Genomic DNA, 22,069 nt, shown 5'->3' with positions numbered 1-22,069 from the left:
GTATTCTGTATCTGTGTAAGTTCCTTGAGCCTTACATTGCACATGGCATCTCTGCACGTTGTGGAAGATGCAAAGAACAGAGTAAGGAGACAGCTTTGCAAAGTACATATTTGCAAAAGTGCACATTTGTTGAAATATTGTTGACAGTCTTGAGTCTGTTGACAGTTTTGTATCTGTCATATATTTATATTTCTAACTACATATATATCACTATTAGGGCATCCTTTGGAGGGCATGAAGCTGATTATATTACAGGGTTGTTGTTTTGTTGTTGTTGTTCAGTTCCTATCACACAAATTCTGATACACTGTGCACAATTCCACAAACCTTTTCTTCAGTTACCAAAAGGAAAACACTTCTGGCAAAACTTGACGTAATATTTACCTGATATGTACAAAATGCGAATCTCTTTTTCCGCATGCGTAAGTTTAATCACAATGAAGCTTATGATGTCATGGTGAAACCACTGCAGTTCGATACACAATACACTATTTACCATAATGAAATTCAATTATCACACAGTTGTCATGGATTTAGCACTATCAAGCTTAACTGTTAAAACCTAGTTGTAAAGTAAGGCAGTTTAAGTACACAACTGACGTGGTGCTTGCATACACAGTCCCCTTTGTATGGAGACTTCTGAGACATCCTGTAGTTTCAGGCTAGCAGTTTCTTTTTCTTTTCTTTTTTTTACATGGACTTCATCTTGTTCAGTTCTTTATCAATTTATTTGCATATTTGAGAACAGTGATTTCATTTTTCACTAGTGTCTGTTTGATAGTGCATATGTTTTGATCAAACATGTGTGTTTTGAAGGCAAAGGCTGATTATGAGAAAATTTAACATGTTTTGTTTGCTTTTGCCTGACAGGGATGGATTTCTGTGAACTGAGTTTACGTTTATAGATTTGTGCTTGAAAAAAGGAGTATAATTTTAGAAAACCTTGCAATTTTAGAAAACCTTGCAGGCCTTGCAAGCTCATGGTTGCTGTTAATCCCCAAAAGCTTCATAATGGCTTAATATTTACTGACAGTTCATCAGATATGAAATTAACATGCACAGCACTATTTTCTGGCAAACATTTAACCCAATATAAGACCCACCCACTTTTACATGCACATACAACTTAGTGTGTTATTTTCTAAAAAAAAAATTAAAAAAAGCTTATAAGAAGTATACTGCCTAAGTTCTTAAATATGAGTTCTACAAAACAGTTAAAAAAAAATACAATTATTTGTTACAAACAGGAACTTACTGGAGTGAATTCAAAATGCTATACCATATGCAGCTATCATAAAAATTTCGATCATCTGTATGATGCGACTGGCACCACAACAAGGATGCAGGTAGTGGTGGTGCCGAGGGTGTTACAGCAACTGCAATGGCTAAATTAATAATAATAATAATAATAATAATAACAATAATAATAATAATAATAATATAGGTGCATACATATACTGTAATAATAATATTAGAATAATATAGTTGCACTATATAATATGCACACATTGCATATATGTTGTGTAAAATCCCAGCAACCCCAACGCCCTCCCACATCCTTGCACCACAATGTCATCCACATCTCAATTTCTTGTGTCATCAAACTTTCAGATTATTCATGTTTCTCAGGGGATTTAGTTGGATAAGGTTCTGGTTGTGTGGGTGGATTTGGCCAGTATCCTGTGGGGGCTCCTTCTGGAACATAGCCCGGGGCAACAGACCCTGGACAGAACTGTGGGGCACTCGGTACTGGATGTTGCGGAGGGACAGGTGGATTTGGATAACCCATAGGAGCGTCCTGAGGATTAAAGAGTGGAGCTGATGGAGGTGGATTGAATCCTGGGGCTGTTGAGTTTGGATTTGGATAGAGGGATGCATAGGAAGGAGGAAGAGCATCTGGATTTGGACACATAGGTGAAGGGAACGGACCAGGGTAAACACCTGGAGCTGGTCCAAAGGTACCTGGGGGACCGGACCCAAATGCAGGCTGAGGTGGAGGTTGGTTCCATCCTGGTCCACCTGGGTTCCCATACGGCTGAAAACTTGGTTGGTTTTGCCCTGGAGCAAAAATCTGGCCTGCAGGGAGAATGATCACAGGGAATACGATCTCTGGGTCACTCGCATAGGGCACATCCAAATAGACCTGTGAAAAAAAAACTGTTATTACCATAAAGTATATATGTGGACAAGTGACAAATTACAAGAAAATCCAGTGCCTCTTTTATGCTGCTGGAGGCATTTTGCAGGCAAAGTTAAGTTATGATCAAGTTGTTCTGTGGCTCGTGGTGGCCCAACAACGTAATAAAGATCTTACTGATGGTTTTCCTTTATCATATCCAAACTGAGAAAACACTTTAAATTTGGATTTACGAATGTTGATCAGTACAATTTGTTCACAAATTTCCAAGGATATAAGAAATTATATATCAATAAACATGAGTTATGACCTGTAAGACCACAGTGTATCACCCAAAAAATACCACCAACACCAGCAGTCAAAATATCCAATACTAATTGGAGAAAGGCTCAAGATGTAAAGAATTAAAGCCAGCCTAGAAATAAAACAGATTTTTTTTTCTGAAACATATTACACTTAAGTTGGCCCAGAAGTTAAGATGTGTAAAAGAGCTTTCCTTTTCCTGGACTATTCTCAAATTAAGACATTTATCATCTTAATTTAAAAGAATTTTAATTGAAATTTTTAGCCAACAAAGAAATATAGCTTCAGCTAAATGACAGGCTTGTTTTTGTTTTTGAGGTTAGAAGCTAAAGATGCTGGCTGTATGTAGAAATAAGTACAGGACATTAATACCTTAAACATGTACTCCACTTTCATTATTCTACAGTTTGTAATACTCAATTCCAGGTTTGGTGGAAGCGTCAGGTCTGTGCTGACTCTTTGCTTTGATCCAGATGGGATAGAATCTCCAACAATTTTGAAAATAGTACAGGACGAATACTTGGAGTGACCCTGTGCAAAGAAAGACTGGCATTGCTCGAGACAGTACTTCAGCTTGAGATCACGGGACGAAGAGTTATCCACATCAGTGGAAACCTTGATGATTTCACCTTTGAAAAAGTAAGAATAAAGAAATTTGGGGTTAACAGCTGCATATAGTTGTAAATTTTCATAAATTTCATGGTGCTTGATTTTGTAATGACATTAACCGACCTTTCATATAACCCATTTTGTCAATTGTTGCTTTCACTGAGGCGTTTCCAGAGGTGAAAAGTTTCATCTTTTTGTCAGTAGATCCACTCTGTGGGTTCTGAGTGTAAAAGAACAAAATACAGTATTGAAATATAACTAAATGACTATATTTTACATGTAAAACTAGACAATTTGTAAAGTATTCCACATAATTAATAGTATGCATGTCTGGATTCAATTTTTATAGGTATAGTAAATAGATTGTAGATAGATAGTTATAAAAAAAAAGAACATCCCACAAAAAGTAAAGAAAACAGAGTTAACTTATCTAATTTAGAATGCATTTCAATGGTCTTCACTTTTGCAATACAAAACATTCACTCTTTGGTATGTGTGGTATGTTTGGTTTGGTATTGCACAAAAACTGAATAACAATGTATGCTCTTGAATTTGGCAGCCACATTGCTTTCACAGATAATTTTATTTAACAAATTCTTGTTCATTTAATGAATATGCCTAAACTATGAGCACTACTGTAGTGTTTAAACTCCAAAGGATCAAGAAAACAAATCATGAGGAATCATAGGATTTCTTTTTCCCGAATGAATTTATGGCGGAAAAGCACATATAGGATTTTTTTTGCCTGCACATACCATTAAATGAACACCACTAAGCCTTGGCACAAAGATGATTTCTTTTTTATCTGTGCGGTCCATTTTCCATGAACGGTCCAGTGTGACTTCAAGAATGTACTTCACTGAGCCATGACATCCGACAAAAGATGCTGGAAAATTTCTACAGTGAAGAAAATAGTATACATTATCCGTATGTAACATTAATTGTAAAATTCTGAAAAATATTTAAAGCTGAACTCTGTTCATATTTGGGTTTTTGATACAGTGCACTATGTAAATCCAAGTCAAACTTTTAAGCTTCTTTGAAACAGACTTTTCTGATTATGTAATATAGAAATATGTAATTCACTATAACCTCCTACGAGTGATTAGTCTTTGTGTTGCTGTACACCATGTTGGATTGCTGCATGCCATGTGTGCGTGTCAGGCGTAGGACAAGCCTGCGGTTCAGGATTTCCTCTACTTTGCACCGCCCAAGTAAACACGAGTGATTAAACTTACTAAAACATTTTTGTGTCACTATAAAGCCTGTAGGGTTGGAATAAAAAAAGGGGGATGAACAACAAATACTGAACAGAGTAATGGTGTTATCTGAGTCCAATACCATGTTAGATTGGAATGTAGCTCAGTGTTTAGGCAGTGCAGAGGGTTACAGCTTGAATTGATGGTATGTACCATGTAAAAAGCACATATCAGAGTGTTACAGTTTCTAAGGTCTTTACACACTACCATTGTGTTCTCTGTTAAGTTACCCCTTAGGGCACAACCCCTGTTACCCCACTCCCTTCTCCGAGAAAAATGCGCTATGCACATCCTCCCTGGGAAAACAAAGGTTCTGTTCAACGGCCTGCACAATGTGTAAATACCACATCTTGTCATGAGTTAATGAGTTCATTCTTCTTCTGTAACTGCTTTATCTCAGTCAGGGCAGTGATGGATCCCAAAACATTCGTATCCTACTCCTGCTCCTGAGTGTGTGTAAATTTATGCATAAGAAGACTAATTAATGTAAATCTTCACTTGATTGAATTCAAATCATATAATTTACATGGATTACATTTATATATATGGAATACACTATCAAGATTAAATTGCTTATATTTTATTATATTTACAACATTTTGCAGATGCCCTTGTGGCAACTTACAGAAGTGCTCTGGAGTCTCTATCAAAAACATATCCTAATGCTAGTTCACTAGGTCAGGGACTAAGAATACCATCGAGAATATGTTGTGAAAAGCAGTTGTTTCATATTTTTGGCATTAATTATATAAAACGGTATACCTACAAAAGATTATTTAAAAAAATTAAAGACAGCGAGCCAACACAAACCCATAAATTAAGACAAATAAAATTAATCATTGAATTATGACAAAAGAAATGCTGTTGTATAAACGGAGGACAGTCTGGTCTGTCTGCGCACAGCCATAAGCCGTATCATACGCATGCAAGTATGAAGAAATCAGCCTTTCTGAAACTTTTGTAAACCCAGCAGGAAATTTTAGTCCAGTTTGGCTTACGCAAATATTTACACACAACTTTACTAAAAGATTGCTAAATGAGGCCCAATAACTTGAGCTCAGGATCAAGCCAGGGACTCAGAAGGTGTGAGGCAGCAATTCTACCCACTGTAGCACCATGATGCCCCTTTCTAAAATCAGCTGGGTTAAAATTCTTTTGGCAGGTTCTCAGTTTTGGCAATAATTCTGCAAAGCTTTATCACTGTATCTGTTATGAGTACTGACTGAACATCTGCTGACCTGGAAATTGCAATCATGATTTCACCATTACAATAATCTGAACTAGAATTTTTGTATTACTACTACTTCAGTGTAGTATTTCTCACAATGATGTATTTGTATAAAGGGTTTTGCAGTCCTAAAACACAAAGCAGCTCTAAAAGGCATAAGATGCTGTTAAAAGCTAATTGAGAATCTTGATACTTACCCATGGGGCAGCTGAAAGCTAAATGGATAAACATGTCTTCCGGGCTTAACTACATTGCTGTCTGGAAGTGAAAAAAACAATACAAAAAAGAGAAAATCAGTTTAATGTCATGGAAGACAAAATAAGGCAGCTAATGTGACAACTGAATAGGAAAAGTAGAAAGTTCTAAAATACAGTCAACTTCAGAATTATTGATACCCTTTAAGAAAGATGAACAGAAATTGTTTAAAATAATTATCACATGTAAAGATTCAAATAATCCACTCTAACAAGTGAAGAAACTATCTTTAATTATTACCTACCTTTAATTACCTTTAATAATTTACCTAATTATCTACATTTTAATCTAATTTACCTCTAATTAAAATAATTTTTAAGAGCACAATATTAGTATATTAAATAAAAATAATTTACATATTCATAATAGTTTTAAGTAACAGTCCTGGTTTCTCTCAAAACCACATGTAGCAATTTTTTATTAATATTGCATATTTTTTTAAATAAATGTCCACAGTAAGCTAGCAATTGTCCCTTTATAAGTGTCTTGTTAGACATTACATTCTGTTATTCTGTTATTCTCTCCAGGGGAGGCTTGAGAAATATGAAACAAAATTTTGACCTGAATGATGTTTAAGCTCATATAACTCATTGCATGTGTTATTTATTTGATATATTAATTTTTGTTTTGTTTTTTTTTATAAGGGGTGCCAGTTATTCTGGAGTTGACTCTAATTAGTTAATATGAGGAATAATATAAATTATACACTTACAGATCTCTCCACTTGTTAATATAACCCCAGGATCTTCTTTTCCTGTATAAAAAAAACATAAGCAACCTTATTAAAGCATTTGTTTAAAGTGTAATTCTTTATGCATTGTATGTCTTTGGGAATGGTCAAGATAAAAATGTGTGCATCCTTTTAAGTAAAAAAAGATTCATGAAATTGGAGTCATTTCATTTTGGATTGAAAGAAAAAAGTGAGACACATGACCAAATTGAGAACAGATGAACATGGTGAAAAACACAGTAGAAGAGTTAACTTAATTACATGCTAGTACAAAACATTTAAATAATGCATCCAGTGATAATGCTATGACAAAGACAATACAATGATGTAGTCTAAAATGTATTAAAAGCTTTTCTGGGAAGGACAATGTGGGCTATGTGGAGTCAGAACACACCCTGCTGCTACATTTACATTTTACCTCATTTTGCTAATGCTTTTAGATAAAGTGACTTACAACTGAGGCAGGATAAAATTGAGCAGTTGGGGGTAAGGGAGGCTGCCTGGGAAAACACTTTGCATAGTGCAGAAATTCTAAAAAAATTCTTAAAATTTCCAACTATATGAGGTGTTGAAAACTACAGGTTTTGAACTGAAATACACTTGCCAAGCACTTTATTAGGAATACTACAGTAATACTGGGTAAGTCCTCCCTTGTGTTCATGGCATGGATTCCACAAGATGTTGGAAACATTCCTTTGAGATTCTGGTCCATGTTGACATGATTTCATCATTCTGTTCCTGCAGATTTTTCAGGTGCACTAAGGCCATTAAAGAACACTGAACTCATTGTCATGTTCATGGAACTAGTTAGAGATGACTTCTGCTTTGCGACATGGTGCATTATCATGCTGCAAGTAGCCATTAGAAGATGGTAAATTGTGGCCATGAAAGGATGCACATGCTGAGCAACAATACTCAAATAGGCTGTGGCATTCGATTGACTGATATTAACTGGCCCAAAGTGTCCCAGGAAATTCCACACACCATTACACCACCTCCACCGGCCAGGACTGTTGACACAAGGCAGGCTGGGTCCATGGATTCATGCTGTTAGCGCCAAATTCTGACTCTTCTACCCTCTGTGTGCCTCAGCAGAAATCGAGATTCATCAGACCAGGCTACGTTTTACCAGTCTTCAACTGTTCAGCTCGAACCAGTCTGGCCATTCTCCGCTGACTTCTCTCATCAACAAGATCTACTCACTGGATATTTTTTCTTCATTGCACTATTCCAAGTAAATTCTAGAGACTGGTGTGCATGAAAATCTCAGGAGATCAGCAGTTTCTGAAATATTCAAACCAGCCTGTCTAGCACCAAGAATCATGCCATGGTTAATGAGATCACATTTTTTCCCCATTCTGACGGTTGATGTGAACATTAGCAGAAGCTGCTGGCCCATATGTGCGTGATATTAAGCACTGCACTGCTGACACACAATTGGCTGATTAGATAATTGTATGAATGCATATGTGTATAGGTGTTTCTGATAAAATGCTCGGTGAGTGTATTTTTCTCTTTTCACTCTCAAGTTCACTCCCTTGCCTCAGTCTGAATCAGGAGCCCATCTTGGAAACAGTGGGCATGAGGCAGGAACACATCCTGGATGGGACACCGCCCATCATAACACGACATGTGCACACACACGTTCACAAACTCATTCACATTTTTATTTTAGCCAGTGCATGGAACTCAACCAGAAATAAGGTTCTAGGATTTTGAAGTCTTCATTTAATTTAATATGTAATAAATAGGACATACAAATAATGAAACAATATATAATAATGATATATTAATAATGTCGAAAATGATGTCTATCCTTATTTAGCTTGTATTCATAGCCCATAGACTGACAGCCTATTCAGAAGTCCTGCCAATCCAGTAGTCATTCCATGTTTAATAACAACATAATTGATTTTATATTAAAGGGCAAACACCATTTATAGATTATTAGAAATTATATTTACACCATAAACAATTTAATAACTCTGACCTCTCTATTACCTAAGATGGAATTATCTTAACATATTTTAATATTACCTTTAGCCGGCAGGCTATAAAAAAGCCCTGCCCAGCTCTACAATTGCAACATAATTTACTGGAAAACAACATTAGTGGTACTTAATCAAAGAAGTAAACATTTATGCTGGGAAGGTCAGCTGATTTCTGCCAGCTAGAAAAGAAAAAAATCATAACGTATATTTATTTTTATTTTTGGCAGCAGCAGTATGTCAGAAGTCTGACTTATTATCTCAAAATTCTGATCTATCTGAAAGTCTTGATTTATATCTTGATTTTTTATACTTATAACTTCAAAGTCTTTATTTTTAATCTCAAAATTCTGACTTATTATCTCGACATTTTTATATATGTTAGAGTTATGCAAGTAGTGAAAATCTTATTTATCTTAATATTATCTAGTGCATAGGTCAAAGATGTTTTTATTTACAAAATAACCTAATTAGCTATCTTTGTATGTAGGTAACTAGCTGTCTAGATGTATAGCTAACATAGATACGTCAAGGGATACCTCCTATTAACCAATCACAAATGCTTAAATACTTAAATAATTATTTGGTCCTTAGTACCATCTAAAAATTCCACATAATAATTCATTATTTTGGTATACCAAGTCAGAAATCAAACATAATTTGATATAACCTTGTTGTAATAATTACAAGAAAACGAGTTCAATTATTTTCGTTATCAGAATTTTGAGATAATAGGTCTGAACATTGAGATAAATCAGAATTTTGCTGTAATAAATCAAATGTTTTATGAGATTATAAGATGGAATTGTGAGATAATAAGTCTAATTTTTGCAATTATAAGTCAGAATTTTGAGATAATAAGTCTGGACTTTGAGGTAAATCAGAATTTTGAGATAAGTCTAATTTCTAAGATTATAAATCAGTATTTTGAGATAATAAGTCTAATCTTTGAGATTATAAATCAGAATTTTGAGATAAGTCTAATTTTTGCAATTACAAGTCAGAATTTTGAGATAATAAGTCTGGACTTTGAGGAAAATCAGAATTTTGAGATAATAAGTCTGGACTTTGAGGAAAATCAGAATTTTGAGATAATAAGTGTAATTTTTGAGATTATTAATCAGTATTTTAAGATAATAAATTTAACCTGAGATTATAAATCAGTATCTGAGATAATAAATCTAATCTTTGAGATTATAAATCAGTATTTTTTAGATAATAAATCTAATCTTTGAGATTATAAATCAGAATGTTGAGATAAGTCTAATTTTTGAGACTATAAATCAGTATGTTGAGATAATAAATCTGGACATTGAGATAAGTCAAATTCTGACATACTGCTGCTGCAGCTGAAAACAAAGAAAAAAATGTTATGTTTTTTTTTCTACCTGGTGGAAATGGCTTTCCACAGAAATGGACTTCTATATGTTTCTATTTGATCATCTCACTGAGATAGAAATCACGTGCAGCAACTCGAGCCTTTACAACTGCTCTGTGCTGAAAGCCAAGGGAAGATTAGATAGCAAAAGAAAGAAAGAAAAACACTTCCACTGTAAAATATATTTTTTAGGTTAAATATATTCATGGTTTCTTAAAACGTATGTGTCAAGATATGTTATAGGCAGAAAAACAGGGTTTTTGTTTGGTTTGGTTTAAAAAACAAAAAAACACCAAAAAAAACTGTTTTTCCTGTTCGGCGGAAATCACCCACAATAACATTCCACAGCGGCTTTTCCACAGCGGCTTTTCCACAGCGCCCCACAGTCCATAAAACGGTTTAATGTCTTTCTCTGCATTGTAGGTGTGAACAGAAACAACAGCAGGTCCTTACCTTTCTTTGAGGGGTCCTGAATGAAGTATTGTTTGAGTTTAAAGTATCTCTCGGAAGCACTGTAACTGTAACTCTTATCATTGCGCCGCTCGCTCCAGCTCACTTTTGCTTCACCTTTACACTTTATATAAAGGCTTGTAATCGTAACTTCTTTAGTCACTTCGAAAACGACTCGCCCATTAATAACATCGCCATTTGTGAATGTGTTACTGTTATTAACAGCGTCGTAAGTCAAAGAGAGCTGTTTGACCGTTGACATTTCAGCATGTAGCCTAAAGCGCTAGTTCTGCGCGCGGGTGTGCTCTTACTCCGTGGAGACTCAAATGTAAACAGCAGAGAAATCGAAACTTCCTCTAGGGCTGCCTGAGTGTGGAAAGCCAACCGGGTCATTGCTAATTTTTTCATATGTTCTTGTTATCCTTCCATTCTTCTCTAAAATAGCTGTTATTAAGTGCTATTAAATGTACCTATAAATGGATAAAAAGCCTGACATAATTCATTAATTAATTTTCCACTTTTATTGTTGTCAAATCGCTGTGATATGCAGTCCCCTCCAAAAGTATTGGAACGGCAAGGCCAGTTCTTTCAGGTTTTTTTTTTTTTTTTTGCTAAACCCCGAAGACATGTGGGTGTGAGATCAAAAGATGAATATGAGATGATAGAGCAGAATTTCAGCATTCATTTCCTGATATTTGCATCTAAATGTGTTAAACAGCTTAGAACATGGCACCTTTTGTGGCAGACCACCCAATGTTTAGGTGAGCAGACGTATAGGAATGGACAGTCTTAAAGTAAATGGAATTAAATAACACTTAATATTTGGATGTATATCTCTTGCTTGGAATAAGATCAATAAGCCAGTGACCCACTGACATCACCAAACTGTTGCATTCTTCTTTTGTGATGCTTTCTGTTGTTGTTTGTTTTTGGAAAGTTTCTCCCTTCAGTCTCCTCTTCAGGAGGTGAAATGCATGCTCAGTTGGGTTAAGGTCTGGTGATTGACTCTGCCAGTCTAAAACCTTCCACTTTTGTCCCCCTGATGAAGTTCTTTGTTGTGTTGGCAGTGTGTTTTGGGTCATTGTCTGGCTGAATGATGAAGTTCCTCCCAATTAGATTGGATGCATTTCTCTGTAAATTGGCAGACAGTATGTTTCTGTAGACTTTTGGACTAATTCTGCTGCTACCATCATGAGTTACATCATTAATAAACTTAAACAAATTAGTGAGCCCGTTCCAGAAGCAGCCATGCAAGCCCAATCCATGACACTACCTCCACCGTGCTTGACCAATGAGCTCATATGTTTTGGATCATGAGCAGATCCTTTCTTTCTGCATACTTTGGTTTTTCCATCACTTTGGTAGAGGTTAATCTCGGTTCCAGAACTTTCGTGGCTCATCTCTGTATTTTTTTGCAAATTCCAATCTGGCCTTCTGATTCTTACTGCTGATAAGTGGTTTGCATCTTGAGGTATTGCCTCTATATTTCTTCTCTTCTTTGAATGACCCCTGCCCTGCCCTGTGGAGGTTGTTGGTGATGTCACTGACTGTTGTTTTTGCGGTTTTCTTCACAGCTCTCAGAGTGTTTCTATCATCAATTGCTGCTGTTTTCTTTGGCCAACCTGTTTGATATCTGGTTGTTAGTACACCAGTGATTTCTTTCTTTTCCAGGACATTCCAAATTGTTACATTGGCTATGCCCAATGGTTCTGCAATGGCTCTGATCGATTTTCCCTCTTTTCTCAGCTTCATAATGGCTCGCTGTTCTCCCATAGAATGCTCTCTAGTCTTCATGTTGGTTTATCCTTTTTAACAACAAATGCAGGTAAAGTATATGAAGGAAAAATTTTTGGGTGTATGTGTGTATTTCTTTAGTCTGATTTGTCAGAGAAAATATTTACATGCATGTGTTTTTTTTTATGTGCGTGTCTAACTGTATCTGTGGCAGGACAACTGTTGAACAGGACACAATGTCAAGCAGTTGTTGTGCAACATTACATTCCAAAGATCTTTGACCTTAAGTGAACACAAGTTTCTGCATGTTTGTGTGAGCATGAGAAAGACAGAATCAGTGTCTTCAAGCTGTGCATCTAAATGATTCTTTGCATGAAATTTTGTTTAATGTTTAACACCTGTTACATATAATACTTGAGGGCAATAAATAGGATTATTGAAACGTGTATCTTATTGACTTTAAGGTTGTGTGTGACAAAAAAAATGTTGTGCAAAATTACAGCTCAGTGACCTTTGCCCATGCGCATATGAGAAAGAGGGAATCAGAGAGTGTGTTGATTAATCATTAGTAACTGTTAAATATGAATGTTGACGGCAATAAAAATGATTATTGAAACATATATCTCTTTGACCTTAAGTATATGTGTACGTGTCATTAACGTTTGAGAGCAGTAAACAGGATTTAAGAAACATTAACATTGGGGTAGTAAAAGTCATTGCTGATTGGTTCTTAAAATATGTTGGATGCAAAAACAAAGATTATGATCAAGAAGCAAAACAAACAAAAACTAGAAATACATGGCAATAACATGAGGACTAAGGACTACACAATGTAGACTATACAATGTGGACTAAGTGACTTTCAGCAACGCCAACAAACGACAAAAGCTAGACCATAATCCAGAATATAAATACTGACACTAATTAAGTGAAACAGGAAACAGGTGTGGGTGATCAGTGAGGTACTTGACTTGGTCATGTGATGTGCTGTAAACCTTGACTTGATTGACTTTAAACCATGTAATCTGCATTTTTGTAAACCTTGTAATTTGCACTTTTATATATATAGAATATACTGTCAGTACTGGCACTACTGTAATGTACTGATGAAAGTGAAACTGGGAATTACAATCACTTCTGATGATAAAGCATTTAATTCTTAAAGAACTAATCCCTTGTTGTTTTCACTTAGGAGGTAAAGCAACACAAGAGCAATGCAATGACGTTTTGCTTTTCAGTGTGTGATGTTTTCTGTATGACACTAATGAAATGCATGTGTTTGTGGATTGTATTTCATGTTTTTTCGCCAGTGTGATTGCATTTGCAACTCTTGCAGGGAATTCAATGATTAGGGTGTGCTTTCTAGGCTAGGTGTTACTCACTAGATTGCTTTCGCTTGCTAGGTCTTAACAAGCATGAACAGTTTTTAGAAAAACTGTGTGGGAGAGACAAGCAGCATCAGCCTTGTGATTGGCGAAGTTTAAGCTTATGTAAGATTAAGACCATACACTCTACCTCAAGAGAGGAGAATTTCTGGCAGTGGACATTGAATGGTCACCAGTTTTTTTTTATGGGTCATTACACCATGTAAAAAAAAAAAAACTGGTTAAAACATGCTAGATGGTACATTCATGCTTTGAGATTTTGTAAACACATAACACCACATAAGAGCTCAGATCAGGCACAGATCAACAGTGGAGACGGATCGCCACTGTCAGATTCCGGTTAAGTGCATTAAAAAAAATAATTCTTACTGTTTATTATTGATTAATCAGTTCATTAAAGAAACATACTACAAGAGCAATGTACAACAAGAGCAGTGTATACTAATTATTTAAAAATCTGTTCATAAATGAATTGTGTTCCTTAGTAAAAAAAATATTAAGTTCCTCATTAAAGTGACAATAGAATGAATAAATAATCAGAAAAATAAGGAAATAATATAACATTTGATTTTAGCATGTCCCTAAATTATGCACAATGTCTGAATGTCATTTTTGGACATCATTTTTGGTGGAATTAATTGGAGTGCAGAGATTGGTCAAAGAGAGAAAATTCTCACTGGATTTTTTTTTATTGATAATTGTACATGTTCACAGAGGTTTTAGTGTCAAACATGTGACAGGCAAGTGCTGCATCATAAAATATAAGTGCCTATCATGTTATTGCTTAACCAGAGGAAGAAGGCAAGTGGGTGTATGAACTGGGACAAAAAAAAAAAAAAAAAGTCACCAGACATAAAAAGCTGCAAGGCATATGACATTTCAGAGTATTCTACCACTGCAGCTGCACTTTTTAGCTCAGATCCTGAGAAGACCTGTGATACGCTTGAATGGAACTAATTGTGGACTTTACTTAAGAAATCTGGCTTTGGATATGGATTCCTCCAAACAATTAATGCCATTCTAATGGCTTTACATTGTAATGCCCAAGCAAAAAAAAAACAAAAAACAGGCAATATAATCTCAGAACCATTTCTACTTAAACGAGGGTCCCGTCAAGGATGCCCTCTATTACCAATTCTGTTTGCATTGTCCTTAGAACCCCTAGCACATAGAATTAGGCAGGGCCACTTAATATCACCTATAATAATAAATAATACGCAACATAAAATATCACTATATGCAGATGATATACTTCTTTCTAGTTTTAGTTATCCCTCAATCTTTCAGTTATTCCCTCAAATTTATTTGGAATTGTAAAAACCCACAAATTCAATTGAAGAGGTTTGTCACTTGGAGATTTCAATTCATGTTATCTTTCTTTTCTAATTAAAACCCTAAGTATATGGATAAATAGAAGAAGCACTAGTAACACCTCATAGGTTACAAGATGTTCTTATCTGGCAGAAAATCAGATAAGTTTTCATTCCAAAGCCTGCAAGCAATCTCCTATTTTATTTATCTCCTAGAATTATATTTTGCTGAAAGGAACAAAGCCTTTCAGATACACAATATGGGCAGATAAAGGTATTCACATATTGGGAGATATACACTATATGATGATGCAAAATCTTAAAACATTTCTATGACCTTCCTGGATTCTCATGGTTTTTGTATTTGCAGCTTTGATTGCAGCTTATGGAGTCCCATAGGACAGTAACATCACACCCCATGGTAGGTTGTATCGACCAACATAAAAATTGGTATGGTTTCTATAATTTATAACTCTTTAGTCAATGCCACATATAGTACCATTGGAATTACTGAGGTATGGAATCATGAAATGGAGAAAGCAGGTTTTGACAAGACCAGGACACAATTGGGGCAAACACCATTGCAACTTCAAGGAACCCAGCCCATCAAATGATAAATAATAAACTGATTCTTAGAATATATTGCATGCCTTTAAGATGATTTAAAATAAAGCTTATCCCCACACCCATATGTAATAGATGTCATAATGGAGAAGAGGGCACCTACATGCATATATTTTGGGAATGTCCAGTTATCTCCAGTTTTTGGATTCAAGTCTCTAAAGATTTAACATATATATATTGTGCTTAATAGTGGAGGCCAACTCATCTTTATTTCTCCTCAATGGTCACTTTACAGTTCCATTACAGTCATACCAAAGAAAGGTTCCATTTTCTTGGGTAACAGTGGCAAAGAAAGCTAAAGTTTGCTCATGGCTCCCACCTAAACGTCTCTCAAAACATCTGTGGTTATCCTATTTAATAGATATCGCCATCTTGAACAAACAACTGTTTTAATTAAGAAGGCTAAAATCACTACAATTTAAACTTGGGATCATGCAAAACCATAATTGATCTTCTTAAACATTAATCAATATAGATGGAGAATCTGACTGATTGTATGTGTAGCTAACCTATTACTACAAGTACAGAAAGTGTGACTAGTAGCAGCATTATTTATCTCCCAACAGATTGTACATACGTTAGACTATTATTATCTTTTTCTCTCTGTTATTTTCATCTGCTTTTATTTTGGCACACACATATGTATATACACTGTATGTCTATATTTGATTTTGGTTTATAAAGTTAAATAAAATGTTGATCACAAAAAAATATAGTTCTCTGAATGATAAAATATATACAGTATTACAAACGCATAAAAATATAAACAAAGTAACTGGGAACAGTAGTAAACATTTTCACTTGACGTACCCAAAAAGCACTCACGTATTCACCATGACAGTTTGCTTCAATATCAATTTGTATTGCACTGAAAATGGTGATGGTGGTGAATGCAGTCTATTTAGTAGGATAAAACTCTGGATTTGCTGGACTTTGCCAGTATCCTGAGGTGCTTGGCCACTCTGGTCTATGTTGATGAGCAGCAGGTGAAGAATCCATAGTAGTATATGGTGGATGATGAAAGGGTGATAAAGATGGGTTGAATCCTGATGCTGATGGATCTGAGTTTGGAAATATGTCGGTATAGGAAGGTGGTGGTTCTACTGGATTGGCTGGCTGAGTGTATACACTTGGGTATAGATTTGGAGCTGGTGCAAAAGCAGTAGCAGCAGGAACATGGGGGAAGGGAACAAGTGCAGGTTGGAATGTAGAACCCATCCATATTGGTTCACGTGTGTTCTGACTGACTTGGGAATCTACTTGGTTTTGCTGTGGAATGCAGTACTGGCCTGCTGGGATAATGACCACTGGAAATATAATCTCTGGATCTCTAGCGTAGGGAACATCCACGTACACCTTAAAAATGAGAAAAATGCATGAAAACTGCATGAAATTGGAAAATTAAGAAAAAATCAAGTAAAACGTAAAGCATCATTACCTTGAGAGTGTACTCCACTTTAATAATATTGCAGTCTGTGATGGTTGGGTCCAAGTTAGAAGGGATTTTCAGCCTACTGGTGAATGTTTTTTTGGCTCTGGATGGAATGGGATCTTCCACAGCTTTGAAAATTACTTTTGTTGCATAGTTCTTTCGAGATTGGGCGAAGAACGTCTGTTTTTGTTCAAGTTTAAATTTGAGCTTGAGAGCACGAGATGAAGAGTTTTCAATATAGGTTTCAACCTTGATTCTCTCACCTGGAAAAAAAATTAAGAATTGAGAAATACTAGACAACAAAAGTTAATATGTTGGGTTTTAACAGCTTAAATGATCTCTTAGCCCATAGCTGAGGACATGCATTGTGGAATGTAAAATTACCTTGCATGTAGCCCTCTTTGTCAGTAGATGCTCTGACTGAGACACTTCCAGAGGTGAAAAGTTTCATCTTTTTGTCTACGGACCCCGAAAGTGGTCTCTATGTATAGAATGATAAGAAATTTGTATTTAAATGCAGTACATGGAACAGTGGAGTCAGTTTTGATAGCCTGTTATTTGTATTTTAGTTCATTCATTCATTCATTCGTGGTCTCACAGCCTTTACCGGTAATACTGGGTGTGAGGTGGGAATACATCTGGGGCAATTTAGAGGGCGGAAACCAGAAAACCCAGATAAAACCCACAGAACCACACTGGGAGAACATGCGAAATTCCACACAGAGTGTACTGTACTGCCCTGCTTTGGTTCAATATAATGTAATTACTCATTAAACAACATGAGCACATACCAGTAAATGAGCACCGTTTCCATGAACGTTTGACACAAAGGTGAATTCCTTCATTACATTTTGAGGGAGCTTCCATGATCTACTCAGTTTGGCCTGAAGAACATATGTAATTGATCCGTGGGATCCTTTAAAAGATGATGGTGTGTTCCTAAAAAAGAAATCAACTTCCTTAATGTCTACAAATCATTAATCTCTGGATTTTACATTTTCTAAGTGAAGTGGCATACTACTGTCGAATCACTGATTACCATTTTAGACATCGCTACCATTCTTTCAGAAACATGGTTCTCTGGACCCTATGTTGATCTACGTTGAATAGTACAGTTACTTGTTTTCAAAATCCATTTTGTTTCAACTTATCTGTCAATGCAAATTTTATTTATATGTAGCCACATTCATGGCCATATTTGTGAAATATCACTTTGTATGACACTACGAGTGAAAGGTTTCTGGTTTTACACGTTTGAGGGAATGACTCAAATATCCCTCACAGACTAGCCAATGTACAAAATTCATGCTGGACTCGACTGTCTATATATACAGTATACACTGTGTATCCACTGACACTGTGCTATGGGGCTAGAACATTTTTCTTTCTATTAAAGTGAGCATGTAGAGTCAAGCAATAAAATCTGTTAACAGCTAACTGCATTTTATATTATCACAAATTATATATAATATATAATTTCCATTATCTCCAGAATTATTTACCCATGAGGAAGCTGAAATGAAAACGGAAAGGTATGGTATCCTGGCGTAACCAAATTCTTGTCTGTAAATTCAAACCACAGAGAAATTAAGACTGTCAGTTTGAGGTAACTGAACATCATAAACTACTAAAATACAATATAATGTATAAATTAAAATAATTTATGCATTAAACAAATATTTAAGTCACATTTTAACGCTGCTGTACTTGCAAAAGAACATACTGTATTATGAGCAGACTATTGCTTACATATTTTTACCATTACCATTTAACTGTTACCATTTACTGTTACCATTTACTGTTACCATTTACAGTACCCCGGAAATTCTGAGAGCAAAAAAATTAATAAATAAAATAATAGAATACACTTACATGTCTCCCCATTTGTCACAAGCGTGGCATCATTTTGTCCTGTAAAGACAACATACTGAAAATTGAACAACAGTTGTGACCTCATCTCATTTATTCTTATTTACTGATTACATTTGTTGATCATATTAGCCATAATGATAGCACTAATGAAAATGCTGATGGCCAAAAAAAACTGATTTTTGTCTCATTCGCCACACTGCACGATTCTATTTGTAGGTCCAAAGATATCTGAAGTTCAGGTGCTCCATTTTCTGAGTTATTTTCACGAAGGGCTTCTTTATTTCAACCCTTTCACATATCTTGTTGTTATGGAGGTATAATAATAATTAGACATCTAATAGTTAATAATGACTGTAATAATTGATTATTGTAGTTCATGAATCCAATAACCTTTTTTTGTTATAGTCCTGATGAATCACAGTATACAAAGCTCTCTAAAACCGATGTGAATTACGTGGATAAAATTTTAAAATGTATCTCTTTAGTCTTATCTGGAAAGTAACCAGGCTTTTTCCCAATAAAACTGTTGTTCAAATAAAATGTTTGTTTGTGAAAAGTAGTAATAGTATCTGCTATGTATTAACTGTCTCACAAATTTGTTATCATATTTTTTTTCTCCAGCACACTGATACAAGTGAACAGGAGCCAACACCGAAGCATACATTTATCAAAAGCAAGCGTACTACGCCTTTGTGCAATACGCTGATAACAAAGGTATAGAAAGATTTTGTGCATACATAAGTTGTTCATTTGTTATCAAATCACTATTGCCATCAAATGAATAATGTAGAAAAAATATTTTATTAAAGCATAACTTTATCATGAAATAAAGATCCTTTATGCACATTTATGTCTGAATTGCTTGGTGTGGAGAAGAGTACACACATTCCAGGCTAAAACCACCTGTTGGTGCAATATAGACAGGAAAAGCAAGTAACATACAGTACTAGAAATATCCAAAGCTCTAGTTTGATCAAATAAAGCACCAAATTGAATCATGATTTACTACATACACTTTCAGTCAGTTGACTCCATAAATAACATTAATAAAGAGTTAATAACATCTACAAGCCTCACTTCTTCGATTAGACAGCGATATGTATTATTTTTGAAAGATTTATTCCTGCAGGTGAAATTCAAAAAAGGCTGTTCTACAGTCCAACAGTCCAGCAGGTGATAGTATAAGTATAAGCTCGCTACACTCTCAGGGGAAAAAAAGGTACTAAAAAAAAGAACTGTACTTTTCATTGTATCTGGGGTGGTACACTTCTCTATTGTACCTTTAATATGTATCTGATGTATCTGCCAGCTGGAAATGTGGATATAGCTTTACCTTTAATATGATTTAAGGAACATAATTGGACATCAATTACCTTTTAGTGTACAGCTTTACAGGCACAATACACCTAGGTAAAAGATACATCCTATATATATATATATATATATATATATATATATATATATATATATATATATATACACACACACACACACACACATATATATATATATATATATATATATATATACAAAACCTCTTCTGACATGGTTAATCATCTTTACCCATCTTGGAGTTATCCCAAATGAAGATTTGTTTGAGTTTGAAGTATATATTATTATATATTTGAAGTATATATATATATATATATATATATATATATCAATTAGAAATCTATCTGAGACACGCCCTTGAGTTAATAAACAAACAGGATGTCCCAAATTTGCTTTATTCAGAGTAATTCCTTAACATTTTGGGGCAAAAGGAATTGTTCCACAGTGTTACTTTGACTTTTAAAACTATATTATTCGCAGGACATCTTTAGTTTATTTTATTTAAAGTAGAGTAGTTCTCTGTGGGAAAAGTGAGCACTTTATCTGAGAGGTGTCTCTGAGCAGCTCACACTCCTGACTACAGCAGCCTGTGTGTTATAAACATAAACAATACCTGTCCTGACACAGTTAATCATCCTTACCCATCTTGGATTTGTCCCAAATGAAGATTTGTTTGAATTTGAAGTATCTCTCATGAGCGCTGTAGGAGTCGTCTGAGTTATCGCCGCTGTTCGACTCAGTCCAGTGGACATTGGCGTCTCCTTTACACTTTAAATAGAGTTTATCAATCTTCACCTCTTTGCTGACTTCCAGAACAACTCTCCCCTGCAGAGTGTCGCCGCTGGTGAACGTGTTGCTGTCGTTAACCGGGTCATAGTTTATGGAGAAGGTTCTGATACTTCCAGACATTGTTCTGACTCCAGGCTGCTGTCAGAGCTGAGGAAAGTAAACTAACTGAACTGCATGTTCTAGTCTCTGAGTGTCAGAGTAAAGCACATAAACACACCGCAGTGGTGAAACACACAGACTGGAATTTCCCCTAACAGGCTGGCACATTCCGAGTGACGGGCGCGCAGTAAGTCACGTGGTCCAACCAAACCCCAGAACAAAGTGTAGAACACAGCACACAAAAATATACAGATTTACACAAAAGACTGCCGGAGTGAACAGAACATCCATCCAAACTCTATATTCATGAAAAATATTACAAGTCTTCTTTGCTTTTTTTTATTGACACTGTTCTCCAAACAGGTGCTGTAGTCCTCCTCCTGGAGGAAATGAATGAAATTTGGCTTGGACCCTGACCATTTCTTCTTGCATATGTGGAATTTCCCCAAAATAAGAAAAGGCTGTACAATAAAAATAAAATTATTATTATTTTTATTATTATTATTATTATATTGTATTATTGTTGTTGTTGGTGTTATTATTATTGTTGCTGGTGGTGTTGGTGTTGCTGTTGTTGATGATGATGTTATTATTGTTGTTGCTGTTATTATTGTTGGTGGTGTTATTATTGTTGTTGTTGTTGATGATGATGTTGTTATTATTGTTGTTGGTGGTGTTATTATTATTGTTGTTGATGATGATGTTGTTATTATTGTTGTTGTTGGTGGTGGTGTTGTGTTTGTTGTTGGTGTTATTATTGTTGTTGTTGTTGATGATGATGTTGTTATTATTGTTGTTGGTGGTGTTATTATTATTGTTGGTGGTGGTGGTGTTGTGTTTGTTGATGTTATTATTGTTGTTGTTGGTGGTGTTTTCACTGGAATAATACATACATATATCATATTCAAATCAAATTTGAATATGAATCAAATTTTCCATATCCACCCAAAAAAAAAAAAAAACAACAACTTTGTTTATACACAATTACAAAAAAAAAAAAGAAATGGATAAAGGATTCAACAAAAATCACAGGAATAATCAATATCTACATGAAATCTTTCTAATACACTTTTAGCTGGATATACATTATACCAAGTTTTTAAATACAACTTCTTTTACTTTATTATTTAAACAGTATTTTTCACAAACACTCCA

General features: G+C 35.1%; 2 protein-coding genes across 2 annotated transcripts; both read right to left on the bottom strand.

Annotated features, from left to right (window-relative positions):
- Positions 1–409: 409 nt before the first annotated feature.
- Positions 410–10,681, bottom strand: LOC113537162 (arrestin domain-containing protein 3). The gene is made up of 7 exons (XM_026931512.3): positions 10,341–10,681; positions 6,504–6,545; positions 5,734–5,794; positions 3,805–3,946; positions 3,173–3,269; positions 2,813–3,069; positions 410–2,143 (listed from the first exon to the last, which is right to left on the bottom strand). Exons 1-7 carry the CDS (start codon positions 10,597–10,599, stop codon positions 1,613–1,615), a joined length of 1,389 nt encoding a protein of 462 aa, XP_026787313.3. The 5' UTR covers positions 10,600–10,681; the 3' UTR covers positions 410–1,612.
- A 3,431-nt stretch (positions 10,682–14,112) lies between these two features.
- On the bottom strand, positions 14,113–21,061 carry LOC113537201 (arrestin domain-containing protein 3). Its single transcript, XM_026931596.3, has 7 exons — positions 20,668–21,061; positions 18,695–18,733; positions 18,325–18,385; positions 17,614–17,761; positions 17,207–17,303; positions 16,829–17,085; positions 14,113–16,746 (listed from the first exon to the last, which is right to left on the bottom strand). The coding sequence occupies exons 1-7, from the start codon at positions 20,933–20,935 to the stop codon at positions 16,288–16,290; spliced, it is 1,329 nt and encodes a 442-aa protein (XP_026787397.1). The 5' UTR covers positions 20,936–21,061; the 3' UTR covers positions 14,113–16,287.
- Between the last annotated feature and the right edge of the window lie 1,008 nt (positions 21,062–22,069).

Source organism: Pangasianodon hypophthalmus, chromosome 24 (genome assembly GCF_027358585.1).
Source record: "Pangasianodon hypophthalmus isolate fPanHyp1 chromosome 24, fPanHyp1.pri, whole genome shotgun sequence".
Taxonomy (NCBI): Eukaryota; Metazoa; Chordata; class Actinopteri; order Siluriformes; family Pangasiidae; genus Pangasianodon; species Pangasianodon hypophthalmus.
Note: the sequence above shows the minus strand (reverse complement) of the source record. Positions and strands in the feature narration are given on the sequence as shown.